The sequence below is a fragment of the Lates calcarifer genome, linkage group LG4 (assembly GCF_001640805.2).
Source record: "Lates calcarifer isolate ASB-BC8 linkage group LG4, TLL_Latcal_v3, whole genome shotgun sequence".
Lineage (NCBI taxonomy): Eukaryota > Metazoa > Chordata > Actinopteri > Centropomidae > Lates > Lates calcarifer.
This window is the reverse complement of record NC_066836.1, coordinates 16,463,287-16,484,667: the sequence shown is the minus strand read 5'-3', so window position 1 is coordinate 16,484,667 and position 21,381 is coordinate 16,463,287. Positions and strand designations below refer to the sequence as shown.

The following is a 21,381-nucleotide window of genomic DNA, read 5'->3' as shown; positions in this document are numbered from 1 at the left end:
CGTACACAAATCCACCCAGCTGAACACACATTATTCTGAAACTGAAACCAAAGGACTAACGGCATGCACAGCTCATGGAGAGTGTGTGTCACAGAATGTGCGAGTGTGTGTTTGAGCAAACCAATCTACCAAGACTCTATCAGAGGTTCTGTGGTTCTCATCTAATCATTTATCTAAATCCAGATTTTCAAATTGACACCAGCGTACTGTAGGATTAGGGGTGTACAGTGTCAGATGTCCACTGTGGTAAGTTTTTTGGTGTAAATCATATGGAGTTCATGTCTTACATAATGAGGTACTAAAGACCAAATGATGACAAGAATGTCAGGTTAATTCAGGGTTAAATCTAAGGGAGACAGTGAAAGAAAGTGTGTAGCAGTAGCCATGAAACGAACTGTACAGAGACATTACTAACAGTATTCAGACTGGCCATTGTGTTGTTTTGAACTCAGGCAAATATCTATAGTTAAGGGTGAACTCTGATGTCTGTTACACCTCTGTTTTCCAGAGGCGCTGGTGTCAAAGATCAGCTGATTGGGTTCCCCCAGTGAGGTTTAAACCCACCAGCCAACAGTTAGAGGTGCTGAGGGTCCAGGAGGATCCAGGGTCAGGCGTACGAGAGGAGGTTTGGTTAGTGACGGGTGTTAACATGGGGTAGGGGTAGTTAAGAGGAGAGGCAGAGGAAGGGAGGGGAGGTACTTAGTAAAAGCAGGCGAGGCAAGCTGCAGGAGGACACTGAGCATCTGTAGTCAGGGCCTGGCTGATAGACTGAGAGCAAAGCCTTCCTCTGAGCTGAGGCTTAACTTTTACAGTGCAGCACATGTACAGTATCATATTGGGTCTGACAAGACTTGCTGCTGTGGATCTTCCACTCTCCACCCACCCTACTCAAGTCCCCTTTCCACTCCAACTATGCAAAAATGACTTAAAAACATCAAAGCTGGCATTAACGTCTCATTTCCCTATGCAAATGCAAAACGAGAGAGAGAGAGAAAAAAAAAAGCTTTTCATTTCTCCCTGCCTCTTTCATTTTCAGTGAGAATCGTTGCTGCCCCCTTGAGACGAAGCCCGATGCGCAGTTTTAGGGAGAAAACGGGTTAGGGGATCCTGGGGGCTGCTCTGCATTACCAAAACAAACCATTCAGCAAACAAACAATTAGACACTCATGAATTATGGACAAGCCATCTAAAATAGCAATAAAAACAAGGAGTAGGGAGTCGTGGAGCAATTGCTGAGCTAATGAAACGTATGTCGGGGTGTTTTTAAACACTCAGGCGGTGGAGTAGTATGTGGGCGTATCTGTGTATGTTTTCCTGTACACATGTGTACAGTATTAACATGTTAACCTATCCTGATGATTCCACACATTTCTGTGGACTGGTGCAGATGAGCGACAGAAAACAAGGTAACACTGAGAAGCGTGGGACAAAACAGTGACAACAGTGAAGGAAGAAAAGGTGTCTAGTAATCCACAACGTGTGATTGTGCAGGTTTTCAACTTGTCCATTATTCGGCCATCACTCACAACCCCATGTTTACCTCTCACAGACGCGTACAGTCCATGCAGCAATGATCCAGGAGGATATACTGAACACCAGCAGAACAGTTCCTGGACAGATGGTCATGAGGGTCTTCATGACAAAGCGTGTGTTGAAGTTGATCTTGTTGAGGGCGCCGATGCTGCGAGACGAAGCGTCCGTGAACAGCTTGCTGTGGAGTAACATGACCCTGCCGATCAGGTAGAGTCTCAGGAACATGGGGATGGAGAGGATGATGTCCACGTCAGCGTCGGCCACCGATGGCGTGTAGGTAAAGGCCAGCCGCGCCGTCCAGGTGAACACGTACTGGCCCGGGATGGGATGGATGGCACACACCAGCAGCTCTAGCACGATGAAGAAGATCCGCTCATACGTCATGGCTATCCTCCAGTCGTCCGCACCATTGTCGACCATAAACAGCTGAAGAAGAACATACACAAGGGATTAGTATTAGTGTTTTCTTCCATGTGCCACTATTTAGGATTGTTGTTTGAGTTTTTGGATTTATTCAACATTTCTCCAATTTTTACAGCCTCTGCAACTGCACATGTTCACCATAACAAAGTCGTGTTGGGAGACAGGTATTATTTAGACCAAACCCAGAGATTTTATTTGAAATTCTAGTCAAGATCAAGTCATGCTAAAACTAGGTACAGCTCATTTATGTGTTTATTGTTGGTGACTACTTAATAAATAGAGTCATATTTGGAGATGCTGTGTATAAACTCTGCTCTGAATGTCACCCTGTCATCACATTCAATTGAATAAATGTATTTACATGAGTAAGATGCTTTGTGTGCAACACTAAAAATGTGTATTTAGACTCAGCTGCCAAATCAGAAATCAATACAATTATTGCTATCATCATTACCACCACACTGATCCTAAAAGCTACAGGTATAATAAATAAAATATTTTTTTTCTGTGGCAGACTCACCTGGATTTCCCGGGCATGGTACATTATTATAAGACCAAGCAATATAACAGTGGAAAGGCTGATAAGGCATTTCAGTGCAAATGAGTATGAAGATTCCTGTGGTGAGAGAAAAAAGAGGAAAAAAAATATTAGAAATGTTGAATTAAAACAATTAACAAATTACAATATACAATCTTATCTTATATATAGTAATAAAAAGACAAGCTGTTCCTTCTATTCACTGTCGATGCGCATTTCCCATATTTTCAGAGTCTATATTTAGCCTGAGTAGATGGCAATAGTGACTGGTTTCTGAGTTGTATGTTACTGCTTAGCAACAAGGTGAAATGAGGTAGTTCAGCAAAATAGGTAAAATTCAAGTGAGAGCTGAGCGTATTTACTGTAGCTTAACATTTTACATCTGACAGGTTTAAAAAAGGATCATGAGTAGCATGAATGTCCTTAAATAAACATATGCACACACAAAAGTATATACACACAAGAGGACACACACAGACACACACACTCACACGCTACTTATTAGTTTAAAAGTCTAACTGAGACCAGATAATGGGGTTTTACACACAAACAGCACAGTCAGGATGTTACTAAACAATGCAGCTGCAGGTGTAGGTGCAGCCTGATATTATCTATGGACGCTATTCCCCACCATCTAAACTACCAATTAATCAAAGCCCAGCACTAACAGGGGGACTTTCCATTTAATGGTAGGTGCAGAAAAGGCAAAGCTAGCATTAGCAGGGGGGCCACCATAGCGAGCGTTGCTGGTGATAAATAGGCCAGCTGGATGCTAGTGCTGCAGTGTGTGTGTGTGTGTGTGTGTGTGTGCATGGGGGCCATAGATCTAGGAAATGAGAACCTGTACTACTCAAGTCGCCCCCACCCCACCCTGTTGGTAAAATGCCATTTGATAAATCAATTTAACAACCATGGTGTAAAAATGCCGCTCTGCAGCAGGCTAATGATCACTGGGTTGTTATTATAATAACGACACCAACAAACAAATGACAAAAACAACAAGTGGAAATATCGTTCATAATCGTCAGTGTGATGACAGTGAGAGCTGCTCAATATTACTCTGTCCTTCGGTGGTCCATATTACAGAATGTATTTTTAGCTATCAACTAGATTGCTTTGCCCTTCGGGTCGGCGACATGTTCGCAAGACATTCTAATGTCTGAAATTGTTTTGAGAAGTCTCTGGTGAAATAACATTGAGTAAACCAATTAATCCACCTGCCAGAGGTTCAAGGATTTTTCAGTCCCAGTCCTCACTGCCTCTTAACGTGTTTCCCTCCTTCAGGACTCAGAAAACCTTGGCAGAGCCTCAAGTGCTGCTGTGTGATATGACCATCCACAGCACATGCTACCTGTCTGATATGGGAGGGGGTGCTGTGCCACTCAGAGAGGGGAGGGTCATTTCCATTTCAGCTGAGGTCAGCTTGATGAATGGACTGAACCTCACTCAGTAACAGTCACAGACAAACCTATTGACTTTCTTAAAACCCTATAAATCATCCTATAGATTACCACACTGACACACACACACACACACACACACACACACACACACTTGTAATCAAAAGCACATTTGAAAATTAAAAAACATCTGACACACACAACTAGAAAAAAAAATCTATCCCTCAAAGAAGGAACCTACCCCTGGTTTGGTATGTTTTAGCCCTACAACTGACATACACAAACTAATGCTGGCAATTTTATAAAGAGCACCAAAAGCATTTATTTGCCCCAACATTTGAGATGTCAGCTGATATACAACATTTTTGACAGTATCATGAATTAAAAGCTTTTTGGCACTCTCAAACTTTGGACATCAAAGGATCCTTGAAAGCAGCACAGTTCTGAAAATGACCCCCTTCTCACAGCTGCAGCACCATGTGACAATAATGTAACTTTGACAGCAAAATAAAGGTAACCAAATATAAATCTTAGAATCTGTCATATAATATAAACAAGGAAATACTGGAAGCCCTTTTCCTTACAGTAAAATGCTACAATGCTTGCCTGAAAAGAGAATGAAATTCTCTTAATCTTTGGTGGTTTGCAAACAAAGATTTTTTTTTAATTGCTGCCTAAAATATAGAATTTTGCTTGCGTTTTGCTTTAGACAGTAATAAGCAATAATGTTAAAGCTGCACAATAAAGATGAGCTGTGAAAGGGGTCAGCTGCAGAAATGAACCCTCAGAGAACGATCAGCCATTGGTGTGTTTTAGCACCTTTCAGCTTGTTGTTTTGTTTTCATGGCCCACAGCTTGATTGTGTTTGGTTCAGTCTTTACGCTTTCACAATCTTCCTGTCTTTCCAGCCCCAACAGGCAGCTGTCCAGTGGAAAAGCTCTGATAAACCGCTTGCACACTATCTATCCAACACCAAACAGCAGAGACACAAAGTTCTAGCCGGCGAACAAAGTTAGCAAATAGCCAGCCAACATGACAGTGTAAACATACCGAGTCACATGATGCCCATGCTTAAATATAGGTATTTTTTAGTCCATAGGCTCAAGCATATAACATCTTAAGTCTTTTTTGCTCACTTACAGGTTGTACTGTTAAAGAGATGGTCATATTTCCAGAGATGACAGACATCTACTCTGTGACCTATCATATACTGCAGTGCACTGCAATGTCAGGTCCCAAGTAAACAGCCCAGTAAATACTGTGGTAGAAGCTGCACTGCGTGCCCTGAGTGCATGATATTCCTCCATAAACACTCTGACACAGCAGACCTGACACAGAAGGACAACAACAGGTCAAGGGGTGGTGACCTGGTTCACCATGACCCTGAATCCAAACCGCCTGCTGGTGTCCTTGCTGTAGAGTCCCATAGCTTGCTGTGTTGTCTCCACCCTGATCTGCTAAAAGTAAAAGGTGCTCTTCGGCAATTTGAAACATCTGGAACTTCATTCCCATCTTTTATTCCTGCTGACCTTTCTCTTCATCTCTTCTTGTATTTATCTCTCTCTCTGGCTAAATCTCTATATCTCTCTTCATCCTCTCACCTGCACCACCCCTCTCTCCATCTCCCTGTCCACAATGGTACCAGAACAGGGACAAAACTCCAAGCTGATGCCAATGATGACAATTTTCAACTAGTCAAGGAACCAGGTCGACAGTCAAGAAATTACTGAACAGAAAATGTAAAAAGGCAAAATCTTAGAATTACTTCCTAGTGACAGACTATTAGTCATTGTACAGATCACATGACATTCCTCTGTAATTGTGCAATATTCCCAACACCTTTGTTAGATAATGTACGTCAGTGCCTGTGCTAATAATCACTCTTCATAAATCTGACAGCTGCCAACCCCACACAACTCAAAAATTAACAAAAGCAATGACAACACACAAAGCTCCCACTCATGCACCACACACACACGCTCAACCTACCTTAGTGTAAACCCCCCATGACAGTTCCGTCTCTGTCACCATGACAACAATCCCAAACATCCCAAAGATGAGTGCGTAGTCGCTGAGCCGCTTTCGCTTCTCAAACAGCGCCCTCCGGTGGCCAAGCTTGTAGCCAATGTCCCTGTTCTTCTTTTGCGGCGCCCTTCCTCCGCCACGCCCGCTGCCCTCCCTGACCAAGCTCTCGTTGGACGCCTTGCTGGGGTCTTCGCCGCCGTTGCCCTTGGACACCACCACCTCAAGGCCAGAGCTGTGCAGCGTCTGTAAAGGCTGCGTCTCCGAGTCGAGCTCCGCGAGGTTGCGGCGCGACGAGGACGCCAGGCTGCCCACTAGTGGTCTCACCACTCCGCCATTGTACTTGCAGGTGTTCATGGCTATCTGAGGGAGTCGGCCGCTGCTCTCGGAGAGGGAGGGCTTGGATCCAGCATGGCTCAGCTTCTTCTGCTCAGTAGTGGCCTGCAATCAGGAAGGAGAGTGGTAAATACAATACTATCACAACAGAAAAGGGTGTAAAAATCGACAGTAGGTTGAAGAGACACACATACAGGTGGACTTTAAATAGAGCATTAATGTGGGAGTTATATCTCTGTGGCTCTGGAGAGGGCAAAGAGAGGGAAGGATCTTGGAAAAAAAAATTTGGTTATAAAAGCAGACAGATTTAGTGCTCAGTAGGACATGTGGCCAACGTACAGTATGAACCCAAAATATCAACAATTCTTGTTTGAAAGACCCAAATACTCAAGATCTATTTTCCTTAGCAACATATACCGAGAGCTGGTAACAGAAGTGGTTGCTCATCAAGAATCATTTACATCTGTGTTAGTGTAAGATGTAAAAGATAATCACAGTTTTACAGTAAAGCTACAACAGTCACGACCTCCCTTTGTGTTCTTCCTGTAGCGGACAGTATGTTTCATGTGTACCAGGTTTTCCTTCGAGAAAAGAGGCATCAAAACTAGATAGCTCATAAACAAATAAATAATGAATGGATTTTGATGTATAAATAAAAATATATAACCAATAGTGGACCCTACAAAGTGCAGAAAATTGAATCTTTGCACTGCACAAATTTAGATATGAATGATTGATGTGCGGTGTGACCCTGTTTCCTGTCAGAGAAACACTCTTCCCCTGCAGAGACAGCAGAGGAGAAGAGAATGTGGAACTTATCAAATCAGGCGTGCCACAGCGACCAGATGTGAGATTCCTACTATTTTGAGATGAAAACAAGGGAAACCATTTCTTCTGCAACTCAAAAGATACTGTATACTGTACATCACATGTCTGTTAAGGTTAAGGGCAACTTAGGGGCAAGTTGAATGTGATGCATTCATGTGTTGGCATAATGTTTAACCAGTAAACTGTACACTGTGAGTGTAATTTCTAATTTAAATGAGATAGGAGAGAACAGACCTACACATTTGTTTTCCAACCTGAGGCAGAGGAGACTCTTCTCCTCTTACATTTAGCCATCTATCGTTTCTGCTCTCCTTGGAAGATAGAAGCGAGTTTCTGTCCAGGTTACACAGACACAAAATGTTCTATCCATGCAGACGCTGTAGAGCAGTCACCCCAGAAGCATCTATCTGCCTGTCTATCCCCTGCCCTTCAGAGACTTGGGCAGATTATCATAATGGGTTATGAAAACTTCACATGGAACAGTGCTTTTTCCGAAACAAGTCGGGGGTGTGTGATAGCACTGCTGGTCCTTTTTATTAGCCTTGACAAAGCATGCCTAATGCCTTTAAATGTGCTGGTGGGAATAAAGAAGGGCTGCCCTAATGGAAATTTACTAACTCCGGTCCTGTGATGCTATCATCTTGCGCATATTGTGGCTCCATGAGAACAGGACTAAAGGTTAAGGATTAGTGCAGCCCATAGTGTTTCTAATCCCCTTTTCTGTATTAAATTGCTTTTTAATCTGTGCCATTAGGACCCCTCTACACTTTTGAAGACTGTGCGGTGAGTGAACTTTCAGGTTGAATGACAGGAAATACTGTAGAAAAAGATACTGATATGCCTGTAGTGGTCAAGATGCTATTCTTTATAAGGTGATAAAAATAGAACAGAGAGTGCTGAACTTTTAAAATTTGATTTCAGTTCAACAAATCAAGCAACAGCAGGTTCCTTAAAGATGCTGAGTATCTTGACACTAATTTTGTGCATTCTGCAAAAAGGTGAATCTTAGCAATTTACAGCTTACTGTATTAAGCGTAAGATATGCAACAGGATCAGAATCACTACATACTTAATTATTTCACTGTTTCACACAAAAGTTTTACTGCAGTTTATAGCTACCATGGATTTTTTCAGCATCAGGAATATATTGCAAATACAACAACTTAATATCGATATCAAAAATAGACAATGACAGAAGTCCATCCAGAAAAATACTGTTATTATTATAGCCAATGCATGTATTGGCTATACAGCATGAGATGCAGTAGAAATATTGTTGGATTGAACTCAACTGGTGTAAGAAATCACAACTGTGTAGGTCATCTTAGTAGGCTACTTCAATAAGTTTTGGTAAATGTCTATACTGGTGCGTAAATAGCTCTGTTTTCTCCTGCATCCAGATCTACTGTAGATCAGCCTGTCAGTCCTGTGTTGAATCCACAGATAACTGGTACGGAGCATCTACGAAATATCAGTATTCCTTTGGTTTTGAGTGTCACAATATGATGCCATTCATTCTCAAAAAAGAATTTCCTGCTTTTGTGTAGGAAGTTAATAACTCTGTAGTATTTTTAGTCTCAGTCAAACTTTCAAAGTGTTTCTGAGATGCCTGATATGCAAATACGGGCCCTGGACTATAATATCGGAGAAATAAAAATCCAAGACAACTGCTTCAAACAAAGGTTGTGTATGTTTGTAGAAACTGCCCCTTACGTCCTCTTGTGCATTTATAAGAGTATGAGTGTATTTTTACAGTTTGTTCTACTATTGTTTTAACACAACATTATTAGAAACTACCTGTGACAGAGGATACTGTGATGGGAAAATTAGATTTTTCCTTCTCCCACGTTCACACACACCAGCATCAATTTGGGGTGCAGTATTCTGCTTAAGTTCCAAACACCAACCCTACAATTTATAGCCAACTTGCTCTACCACCTGAGCCAAAGTTAAAGTGATCTCAACTGCTGTAATAGACGTATCCACAGCCACACAATGGTTATAAGAAAATGGTAATATTCATCCAGTCACACCACACTCGTAAGTTTAGAAGGAAGGTTTGGGTTTATGGTTTCAAACACTCTCCCACATCATTATCACAGTTTTTGGTTATTTTTTCTTTTGTCTTTGAGGTGCCGTGTCTAATGCATCGGTGCTTCCAGGTTCGGGTAAAAGAGGTGGCTGAGGGTGGAACCTGTTTAAAGACAGAAGCTCAATAAGTGGACCACACCATAAGCTGCATCAGCATGGGGGGAATTTTGTTTCTTTGTATTGTCGGTGTTGTTTCTCCCTATTTCATTTTCAGTAGTCTGATCAGCCACTATATTTCCCTCATGTCTCATTTTGTTTTGTTAAAACCCATTTTTTGAAAAGGAAAACTGTGTCTACTTGTCCTTTGACTGCTTGATCATTAACAACTATGACTGGTCTCTCACAGACTGTATACAGTTAAATCCCAAGATTCATGTCAAAGATCACAGTCAAACTGAGCTGTTTGACTGTATATGTTCTAGTCATACACTTATCCCTCAGTTTTCTGAGTGCAGTTGTTCCATTTGATGTTTAATATTCACGTTTCACAAGAGACTGTAAACCAATCTGTATGGCATTTATGACACTAGTGGTTTTCGCAATTTTTGTGTAAGCTTCACAAGTTAAGAGGTGACAGCAAGGTAAATAACAACACACCCAAAAAGTTGTGTTTGTTCAAGATGTGGATTCATAGATCAGAGTGACCTCTGACCTCTGAGCAAGTGTGACTGTACAGTAGATGATTGACAAGTCTCTTTTATGGTTACACATAAGTCCACCCTGCCCCAGACTCGACAAACTTAGACTTAGATTTAGACGGACTTTATTGATCCCTTTGGGATGACTCCCTCGGGGAAATTACGTGACAAACACATCACACACTATATGGTCTATCACTGATTTTCACTTTGGATTCACAAACTGAGCACAAATATCCAAAAATATAAATATAAATATAAAAACATTTGAAATCATGTAATCATAATCCTAAAAATAGAAATCAGAAGCCTCTAAAGGATCATTCTCCCTTAAAGTGTTTGAACCTAAAGGCTGAAGTAATGATAAACAAAGCAAACTAATTTGGTTTCCAGTGACCAGTTAGATGATGATAAATCAGAGTAATGTGGCCATGTTGTGACATCCATGGGACACAGTAGGAGCCTGAGATGTAAAAGGAGAACATCCCGGGAAGTGTTGCTCCAGTAACGTAAATTAAACAGGATTGATGATGGACACTGAGAGTGCAGGGCTGCTGTTACAGCCTCAGCTTTAGTTACCTGTTTCTGGTGATCATTCGTCACTGAACCAGGTCAGGACCAAGAATAACCCAGATGTGGGCAAACCCCCTGTCAGTCAGTGGATCACATATGACACATATGCTTCTGCATTTCTACACATCAAGACAAGATTTGGTGGATAATGTACCAGAGAAACAAAATAAGAGAGAGAATAGCTACACAGGCTTATCAAAGAAAGATAAATACGACGCAACTTATAAAATACCAAAAGGCATGTTTGATTTTTTTTCCTCTGTAAAAACTAAAGAGTCTTTCACAGACTTTGCAGCAGGAGTCCTCACATCCCTGCCCAAAACCTCATTCCATTCTCTCGCCCACTTAACATGCTATCCAAGCTCCCGTCTCTCTTAGCATTTCCCCAGCAACCCGACTAAACAGTGTGGCACAAGGGCACAGTGGGCCAGCGTTGCCCTTGCTGTCCCCCAATGCCCCCGCAGAGGAGACACAGGGAGGGCTGCTGACCAACCAGTCAACCAATGGCTCAATTTCATTCTGAATGGCACGCAGCATCCAGGCTCTATGAAATGGAGCCTCATAATCAAATTGAAAAGCCTCAGTGCAGAACAGTTTAAATGAAGGCAAGTCTCTGCCTCGATCCTTTCTCTCTTTCTCTCTTTCTCTCCAGCCAGCTCAAATCTAATAGAAAATCCTCATTCTTTAGTCTTGTATGGGGCTACTGCGCTGCAGTCTTGAAGGCTTATATATCCTAAAAATGGAACTGTGCTTTACAAAATCAAATGTGCTCAATTCTGTGTGTGTGTGTGTTTGTGAGTTTGAGCATGTGGATGCCAGTCTGTTTAATTATGTGTGTGTGTACGTGGGTGGGTGGGAGGATGTGTGCATATGTGTGCTAGTTGAAGAAGCTGAGCCTCAGCCAGGCATTGGATTAGGTCGGATATTGACGCAGACAGTGTGCAGCAACGAAACAAGCGTGAGGAGGAATTGTTTGAGGGAGATCCACGTGTATGTGTGGAGTCTGTGAACAGTGGACAGATGCTGACAAGGCCGACATGAAAGGGGGATCACAAAAGAGAAAAAAAAGAGGAGGAAAAAGCGACGAAATGAGAGATCTGGAAAAAGAGGGAACATGAAAAGATGGGGGGGTGAAAGAGAGAGAGATAAATGAAAGAGAGGGAAGACAGCTCCCTGTGGGTGTCTCTGCCAGCCCCTGGAGTGATTGAGAGCTGCAGGCTATACTCTCCAGTTTGTCCCTGCACACTAGACGCTGTCACATTTCTCTGACAGGCCAGCAGGCATCAGGGCTCTTCCGTCCATCCCCAACCAGCATGTGGATCATTACTCAGCGCTGGTAAAGATGGAGGAAAACCAGAGGCAGCAGGGCCACATTCATAAAGGAAAATCCTCTATCAGAGCTCTCTGTGTGCTGTGGTCATTGAGATAAACAATATATAGTTAATGAAGAATCTTGTTAGAGCATCAGATGTTCGGAAATGAACACCATAGGTATTCATATCATGTTATATCACCATGAATTTGAATTCATCATCTTTATTGATGTCTAAGTAAAAATACTCTTTTCGTTGCAGTAGTTGAGGGTTGAGTCTCTGTCTTATCGCCCCATACTTCATGTCCTTATATCTCTGTAGGGATGTCTGCTCTTAAATAATGGCTGCGTCTGTGGGATATGTTGAAGCTTCTGTAAGTGTAATGACTGGGGAGGCAGCCAATGTTCAAAGAGTTTTTACAGAATATTCTTGCACAGAAAGTCAGTAAGCTTGTGCATTGCGCTTCTCTGTGTGGTCACTAATGGTGCAACAGACCAAGGCATTGATTTCACAATATAGTGAAGCAAACATCTCAAAGAGTTGACCAGTATCTCGCCTCATACATGTTATACATGCCCTCTATTGAAATCAAACTTAGTTTTCAAATGTGGGGAAAAAAATTAAAGCTCAATCTTAGGTGGTCTGTTTTAATTCAAAATTAACATTGTATTAGCACATCAGACCGTGCTTTAGGCTCCAGAAGAAGCTGTTCCTAAATTCACTGTCCATCTGCCCTGTTGCCCCATCTGTAAGCTAGGCTACTGTTCTCTTAGCTGGTGCAACGTAGAGAAAACTAGCAAGCCCTGCTGAATGAATAAGCATGACCAAACCATCTGAGTAGTAAAGTATGGAATAATTTTGAATTCAACAGATGGAAAAAATGTTGATAAAGGTAAGGCTACTTATGACCTTGTAAAATGCAACAGTTATACTGTAACATTAGCTTGCACAGTGTTAATTCTACAGTGTAGGCTAGGAGTTGGGTACATGGGTTTCCTTTTGAAATAATTCAGACAATGTGTCTGTTACTTTTAATTTGTTAATTTTTTGAAAAAGCGACTGCTCTGTGACGTAGCATCTTAAATATTGCATTTAATTGTACTACATTGTATTTTTTTAGTGTGAGTTGTTTTCCAACTTTGTTGTTTAATAATCATGATTATAATTTGAATGAACAATATGTTTGTAGATTAGATTAGATTAGATTAGATAAGATACTTTATTAATCCGCAAGGGAAATTCAGTTTTAGTTCCAAACCTAAGTTTTTTTTAATCAGCAATATGAGTCAATGGGTGAACTGAATATATCTGCAAATTTCTATCAAAATGTTCATGCAAAAAGTTCAATTACAGTTTATTTCATTTCTTCTCCCTTCAATAGCTATTCATATTACATTTTATGGTTATATTAAGGTAACTCAAAGGACTTGGTAGCATTTAAGGTAATGGAAAGATCATTGGTTACATCACCAAAATGTCACCACTGACTGGAAGCACAATATGGGCCAACATGACTTTTTCAATATTAAGCCAAAACCACAATCTTCCCCTAGGCTTAACCAAGCATCTTGATAACCTAAACTCACAAACAGGAGGGACGCAGGACACAAACTCCAACTTCTGCTGTTGATGCTTTAAATCGATGATTCTTGTTACTGTTATGGTAATGGATGGTTTGGAATTACTTTGTGTGAGTGCTTGAGATATGGAAGAAATTAAATATCTGTAATAAAAGATGCATATTTCATAACCTTGCAGGTAAAAATTTAAAGACCACCCCCACCAGCTAATTTAAATGCACACTGTCATTTAGTGCAGACGATACACTTCGGGTAGTAGAGGTTTGCTATGTATGTTAGTACTGGCCTCACTGAAATCCACAGAGTGAAGATCCAACTCAGCGACTTGACAAGAAACTAAAAGGCAACAATAAAATCTACACACAATAAATTGTGACAACATAAAAAAAAAATCAAGTTCAGCACTGCAGTTGCCTCAGGGTTCCTATAACCTTTACTGAGGCAAAGAACTAGATTAGAGAAAATATGGGACAATAACATTAACAGAGAAAAAGATGAGATTCTTCTGCTGTTTAGTGTTGGCATCATTTAAAGATCACATTCACTCATACTATGAATCATCTGAAACATGATGTGGCCATAATTAGTTTGGCTTTTGTGTATTTACACAGTGGTAAAAATATACAGTAATAAAACAGAGAGAAGGAAAATCATACTATGTGTAAAGTAGATTAAAAAAGAGATTGTCAGAGGATTCTAAAATAGTCTCCTTTCAAAACCAGAAAAAATGGATGATAAATGCAGGGTTGAGGCTACATATAACAGCTACTATAGACATTTAGTATTAATGGAAAAAACATAATAAATAAAACTTTCTGTGTCAGAATCACTGAACATTCACCCTCCTCACGAGCTGCAGTAAAAAACTGTGGTTTGATAAAAATGACAATTATTTGCTTCTAGCAAAGCTCAGCCTCCTCACTTTTCCTCTGTGTTTTATTCTTCAATTAGAGATTTTAAAGAAAAAAAGTAGCTAAAAACAAGACGAAGCCTCCATGGAGAAGAAGGACTCAGGTACATGCCTGTGGGAATGTGTTATTGTTAGGACTAATAACATACTGTGTTCAACAGAGGCACAATGCTATTATAATTAGGATCCAACAAGGTTACTGCATGTGTGCTTGTGTGAGTGTGTGTCTTATAAACTAGGTCCTGGGGAGATTGGGGTTAGAACTGAAGGGGGGGGTTACTTTCCCTGTGGGACAACCCTGCCTCATTAGAAGCAATTTTAATTTTCAGCAAATTAAAGGAGGGGGTTGTTAGAAACTTGATTTGTAGATCAGGGCCATAAAGGATGGGCTGATCCTGGTAAAACAGTTAACAAATTGAACCTTGACCTCGGTGAAGTGTGAATCAGCCCTTAAATAATGGAGTCGGTTAGGACAGTATGCAGTATACCTCCTGTTTACATCCTTCATGGGGAATGAGGGGTGTTGTGAGGGTCGCAGAAGTCTCAATTGCTCCTCAGGGGGGTGGAGGCAAGGCCAGACTTTGAAAACCCCTAACTTAAAGCAATTAGAAAGAAGGGCTTTGAAATACACAACATACGCATTAAACCCAATCCTTCACTCCACCACAGGCCGGCCTCTGACAGGAATCGTCCTGTGTCAGTGCTGAATTGTTGCTGTGCTTTCTAATGAAGCAGCCATATTATTAAAAATGTGATAATTAAATGAGTGAAGGGAAGGCAGTACTCACTGTTGCAGAATATTCCAGAAACTAATAAATGTCACTTGACCAGACTAAAGACTTGTTGGGGCCATTCAAGGCTCAATAACTTTGTTTCCTGTCATTATGGGTAAAAACTATTCATAAATGTCATAACTGATGGTAAACATAACTCAGGTGTGTGAGCATCAGCAAATATTTAGAAACAAAGAATAAAGAGAAAGAAACAACAGTTTAGTTAAAATAAATTGACATTTCTTTTAGAATTAACTAAGTTTCCTACGTGATGGTTGTTACATTATCATTCTGATTAGGCTGCTGTCAATATCGATTTAATTATGAAGGGGACTGAAAAATCAGACAAGATCCTTGAAAATATTAAACTGTTCTTTCCTTGTCATTGGATTTTAAAAAGAGCCTATTCCAGGTCAGATGGGTGATGGCACAGTATAATGTCTCAGATTGGATATTCTCAGTGTTGATGTTGATTTGCGAATTCCTCCATAAAACCTGCTCCTTGAGGTTTGACGTTGTACATGGAAATGGGACTAGAAGAGCATTTCAACGCTGCACTAATCAGTTCTCTAAAGCATCCTCTTTATTTTAGCTAATGAACAGTATTGCCCCATTCGCCTCCATAGACTCCCATTATGGCTGATTGCTTGATTGATGCCAGATTTGTGCTGATAACCCCCTCGTAAAGAGGTAGACCCAGTCCTTGACACATTCCCACGCAAACTCAGACATGTGATGGGAGATTCGGGCCAGAAATCATGCCTCTGACATCCATCCATCCATTATCTATACCGCTTATCCGTTAAGGGTCGCGGAGGTGCCGGAGCCTATCCCAGCTGTCATTGGGCGAGAGGCAGGGTACACCCTGTACGGATCACCAGTCCATTGCAGGGCCAACATATACACACAAATAACAAATCATACTCACATTCACACCTATGGCCAACTTAGTTACCAATTAACCTTTGGTTCCTCATATATGCATACGCTCGCAGTGAAGCATGAGGCTTCCTGGATTATGTTTTTCAGCCACATAAAAACAAAAAGTTGATATCAGCAAAGTATTCTCTACCAACTTTCTTTGAAGTCATGTTCCTACTAAACATGCAGTAAACTGCAAAATACAAACTGCAAAATTTAACTGAACACATCTGCAAAATGTTCACTGTCAATATTTTTTCCTCTCCTGACGTAGAGTGTGATTACGGCTTGAAGAGCTGTAAGAGTTTTAAGCATAGTGCGTGGAAACCATAACAAAAGGTTATGTTAAGTAAAGAATAATGGTCAAATATAACTAGTTAAACCACAAGGGGATTAAGACATCGGTGTTGACTAGTAGCATGAAATGGGAGACAGACCAGGGCCTCCAGTGTTAACGACTTGTACACCCAACCATCCCCAAAAACTCCCCTCCCAGCGACTTGTGCAGAGTAAAAACTTCACATAGTTCCCTGCATTGGAACAAATAGTTTCCAGGGGATGCAAAACACTATTACAAGTTAGTAAGATAGGAACATATTTGTGTTCAAAGACAAAAACCTATAAAAGTATGTGACAAATATTAAAATAGTAAAGTGTAATTGTAGCCACTTCAGTGCAGATTAAAGTAACGTACATACCATCCATTATCATTCACATGTAAAATTATCCTCTCATATGTATACTTTTATGGTAGAGTCTAAAATGAGTATAGTTACATTAGAGAAAATAGTGACTATGATTGTACATGTAAGAGGGTTCAGTAGTGTGTGTAGGAGAGTACAGTGTAATGTTATGTAACATTATGATCCTGTGTGAGAGCAAGTATGAATTATGACCTAAATGGCCACTCATACCAATGTCCCTTTCCCAGCTAATCAAAACGACCAGTAATGCATGTGGTCTGGGATACAAGATGCACACAAACACTCAAAAACCCAAACACACCAAATCACAAAGGCCTGAAATATGGCTTAGTCCATGTGGACCCAGAAGACTAAACCATCTTCATTAAGTGACTGTTCCCTCAGCGGCTATTTGACATCCCGACAGGACCACAGTAACCATGTATTCCTCACAGAGATTATTACCCTTAAGAGCTCCATAACCCACAGCACAATCCCCCAATCTTTACCTCCTATCAAGCTGCATTCACTACAGTGAGAACCAACAACAGCGTCAATGTATAAATGCCACTGCCTGACAACTTCTATTTTCATTGTGAGGTGATTGTAAGTCATTTGAAAACGAGCCCTCGGTAAATTCAGGCTGAGGCAGTTTCTTTCTCTCCCCGAGGCAAAAACATCAATAGTAGAGAGAGAAGCCAGGACAACCTATAGCATAGGACAGATCGATAGCGCAACAAACTCAGTAAAGATTGACTGGAGAGTTGCCTGGAAACGTCCTGCTTGAGATTTATGACAGGAGGAGGACACGAGCCAACAGGAAAAGCTAGAGGACAAGAGAGGGAGAGAAGGAGGGAGAGAGAGATGGGAAATCAGAAGAATTCTCATTTTGTTGCATTTCTCAAATGTCGTAAAAGGGAATATATCAATTTTAAATACCAATAAATAACCTTAATGGGTTTCTCCTTTGGACTTGTGTGCAGTTTTCTGTGCAAAATAAACACCAATAAAAAGAAAGAAAGTTCAGTCTCAAACTGCGTTAATCTGAAAACCATTAAGTTTTATTCCCTGTATTCTAGTTATCTTCCATTTTTGTTTCTAAGATGAGACCTTTCCTGTTGAGAAGGAGGGAAAATGATATCTCCTGACGCAGACAGTATATGTTTGACATTCCAATAGGAAAATTACTGAAACTGTGACAAGATGAAATGAGAAGATATCAGGTTTCGTTCCTCCTCCACTCCAACAGAGAGCCCTTACCATATGTCACCCGGCTCCAGCATGCTCTGACTGGTGCAGCGGTCTTCCATAGACTCAAGCTAATTGAATATCCTTATCTGGCTCTGAACCCCCCCACCCACCTCCTACCCTTTTTTCTCTGCTGAAGTGACACAGAGGCCAGTTGAAAAAGCAGCACATTTTGTATTCACCCACAGAGGCTTCCAGAAAAAAAAATGAACACACACACCTACTGTACTTCACTGCACTGCACATAATCTTGTTTTCAGGTAGGTGAACCATAACTAGACCCCACACTGTACTGTACTACAGTCGAGAGTAGCTGTCTTTCATGCTAGTCTATTACGTTTCACATGATAAAAGTTCTGGGAATTGTGCTAACAGCCTCAAGCTACGTTTCCCTCCATGATTTTTTTTTTCTTTCTTTCTTTCTTTTTTTTTGGTTATGAAATAAAGTGCTGCAGTTTTTTAATGCCCCTTGGGCCCTTTAGTGTAAATTGATTCTATTTAAAAGAGCTTTTTTTCCCCCCAGTGTGACAGAGAAGAAGAGACTCGCTGGGAAGCAGAAACGGGTGATCGAAAATGGACTCTCAAAGAAAGGGGGTGGGTGGCAGCTTTGTTCGTGAAAGGGTTAAAGAGAAAATGGTAGTGACAAAAGGGGAAGTGCGCAGATCACTGGCCCATTAAGGGGTTAACAGTCAGAGGGAGGCCGATAATGGAAGCTGGCGCAGCTGTATAGGAACTACAACACGCAGAGAGCCAAACACCATAGAAACCACTAACATAAACCAGAGAAAAACACAGGGAGATGCGGGGAGGGAGGAAAACAGGCGCTACTTTTCTCTCATGTCAGCTTGTCAGCATTGTGTGAACACTCAAAAACAAAACCTGATGAATAAAAATGGCATTCTTGGCATTGTTATAAAACGGATGCTTTTATCCATTCACTTCCCAAACAGTACTGGAAACACACGCACACCCATTAACACATATCACCCTCTTTGTAAACAAGTCTGCAGACACACAGTTGAGCACGGAGCTCAGATGCCGTGGCTCAAACAGGAGATTGTTCTTGGAGGAGACTACAATGCAGCAACACAGTAGAGGATTCCTGGGGAAGAGAGTCTTCCACATGACTAGAAACTGCAATAGAGTTAATGTGGCCTTTACCATCTGAAGACAAGACTGTGGCATCCACATGATAATGATATACTAACGCTATCCTCCCACTCATTCACTCTCTTTCCCCTCACACATAAACACAGGTATAAAGCCAACATGCAAATGTAGGCAAATACACAAAAACGCATGCAGGGGAACATACGCACACGCACCGGAAAAATACCCCATGGAACAGATGTTTTTCTGCCGCTTACATCGCCTGTCAACGTCAGCAGACCCTCAACTGTATTATCCACCAAGGCTGTTTCATATTCTCCAGCTAGGTGATTTGAGGTAACGAAGGCGGGTGGGGGGATGGAGGATGGGGGGGGGGGTGTAGGGAAAAACTGACAAAGCTGAGGGAAAGCAGCTTCATTCAACTCGTCTTCTGTTTCAATGTGTAAAGCTTGTGTGTTGGAGAAGAGCCACTATGGCTGGTGATAGCAGAGGACTCACACATGCACACAGTAATTTGCATATATTAGACACACATATAGTACACACACATACACAGAGGCCTTCTGATTAGAGGCTCTCTTTTTTTTTTATTCCCATAGAACATATTTTGTTTGTATAAAGGTAACAAACAGTACTCACTTTTTCTGTAAACTGCTACAGGCAGGGTAGATGCAACTAGATCCAGATCAGCTAAGGCTTTTTGTTCTTCACTGAATATTTATCAGTGGCCAGAGGAGGCTGTGATTGAGTTTTACAGGGGAACGGTTGTGTATCATGTGCTGTAAATTAAGTAGTACGGCAGCTCAGGGGATCAGCAGTCAAACTCTGACCTGAGGGCATAAAGACCTGATGAGGGGGCGGGGGAGATCCAGTGAGAAAGCACAGGCAGAGCAGCGAACGCATCATGAATATACACACATGTACTCACACACACGCTGCCGCACAAAGCAAACACTCTCGGTATGGAATTTCACAATGGCAGCAGAAGCTTTCCAAACTTGGGTTTTCGAGGGCAGGCTGCGAGCGAAGCGTTGGTCGATTGTGTGAGCAAAGTATGATGAAATCACACATCTCTCACATCTCGTTAATGCACTCTGCTCTCCTACCAAACGCTGTGTTTAACAAACAATTGAAAACAGCCAGCAGGCAATACTGAAATGACTCAATGAGCTCACATGTCGACAGCATTATATGTAGAAAGACGCATGCACACACACCTGCACATTCGCACGCACCTACAGTGTGAAGCCATCGTTGTACATCTGAATCTCCCCATGCAGCTTCGTAATGAATGACAAATATCTGCTTACAGCTGCATTACTCATACTCTCATACTCTTTTGTGTTGTGATCATGCCCTAACGCAGGAACAGCCTCAGATCAATAACCTAATTAGCCATAAAGCATATGCATTGCGGTGATACATTATATGCCTGGCATCCCTTGGCTAGAATCTCACAGGAATTACCATATAAATGAACTGCGGTCATTTATTAAGCAGAGCGCCACGGTGGGGACTTGGCATGCTGCAGTGTTAAAAAAAAATAATTATAAGTTGCAACACACATTAGAAAAGGAAAACATCATGAGAGGTCGAACAGTCAAGTTACAAATTGCGCTGGCTGCTGGCAGAGCGAAAACATCTGCCATGCTGTGACTCTACCCGCGGAGTAAGTAAGCAACGAGGCTCACGGCGAGCGAGGAAACCCCCCCAACACTCTTTCTTTCCACTCTTTGTATTCAACTGGACTGCAAGTAATTCAATACACCTCTCCTTGTGCAGGCTCACTCAAATGAAACGCAAAGCGAATGAACTATATCAAGTGGAGCAGTATTTGAACACCACTTACAGTAACATCAGTGTTTGTGTGGGCTGCCTTACACAGTGTGTGTGTGTGTGTGTAAAAGAGACGCAGACATGTGTGCAAGCCCTTACTGTACGTATGTGTGTGTGTATGTGTGTGTTAAAAGCAAGTGTGAAATGAAACGTAAATCCAAAAGATAATCTTGTTCTGCACATGATTCCTTGACCAAACCCCCTTCGAGAGAGAGAGAGAGAAAGACTGCTACACAATACCGGGCTGATCTCTCCATAGCAACACACATGGTAACACAAATCTATTTCAGAGCAGGAGCGCAGCCTTGCACTTAAACACAACAGACAAAAAATAGGGAAAACAGCAATCAATTATTAAAAGAGCTTCATGTTCATACTTACTGCCTGTGTGTTGCCAGCTGCAGCCGAAACTAAGAGGCTCCCACTAGCCCACACCTACCTCTCTTCAATACAATCGTGAGCGCTATTTGAGATCTACAGCAGTGCCACTCCTTCATCATATGCAGAGGTTGTGAACTAGGATCTGCCCCTGGTCTGACATTTAATTGTTCAGCGGGGTGTGTTTACTTTGAAGGCGTTGGCTTGCCCTCGCAGACTCGAACGCAGGGAAGGCAGTGGAAAACAT

The 21,381-nt window shown here is 41.5% G+C and overlaps 1 protein-coding gene across 2 annotated transcripts in view; it reads right to left on the bottom strand.

Annotated features, from left to right (window-relative positions):
* Window positions 1-21,381, bottom strand: part of kcnn1a (potassium intermediate/small conductance calcium-activated channel, subfamily N, member 1a) — a 47,282-nt gene that overhangs the window by 19,261 nt on the left and 6,640 nt on the right. The window contains exons 1-4 of one of the 2 annotated variants that reach the window (XM_051070104.1): window positions 21,138-21,347; window positions 5,884-6,357; window positions 2,477-2,572; window positions 1,541-1,959 (exon numbers count right to left, since the gene is read on the bottom strand). In XM_051070104.1, the coding sequence (XP_050926061.1) occupies window positions 1,541-1,959; window positions 2,477-2,572; window positions 5,884-6,273 (905 nt within the window). In that variant the 5' untranslated portion in view covers window positions 6,274-6,357; window positions 21,138-21,347. Of the gene's footprint in view, window positions 1-1,540; window positions 1,960-2,476; window positions 2,573-5,883; window positions 6,358-21,137; window positions 21,348-21,381 lie in introns of those variants that run through there. The other variant, XM_018677083.2, reaches the window with a different exon arrangement.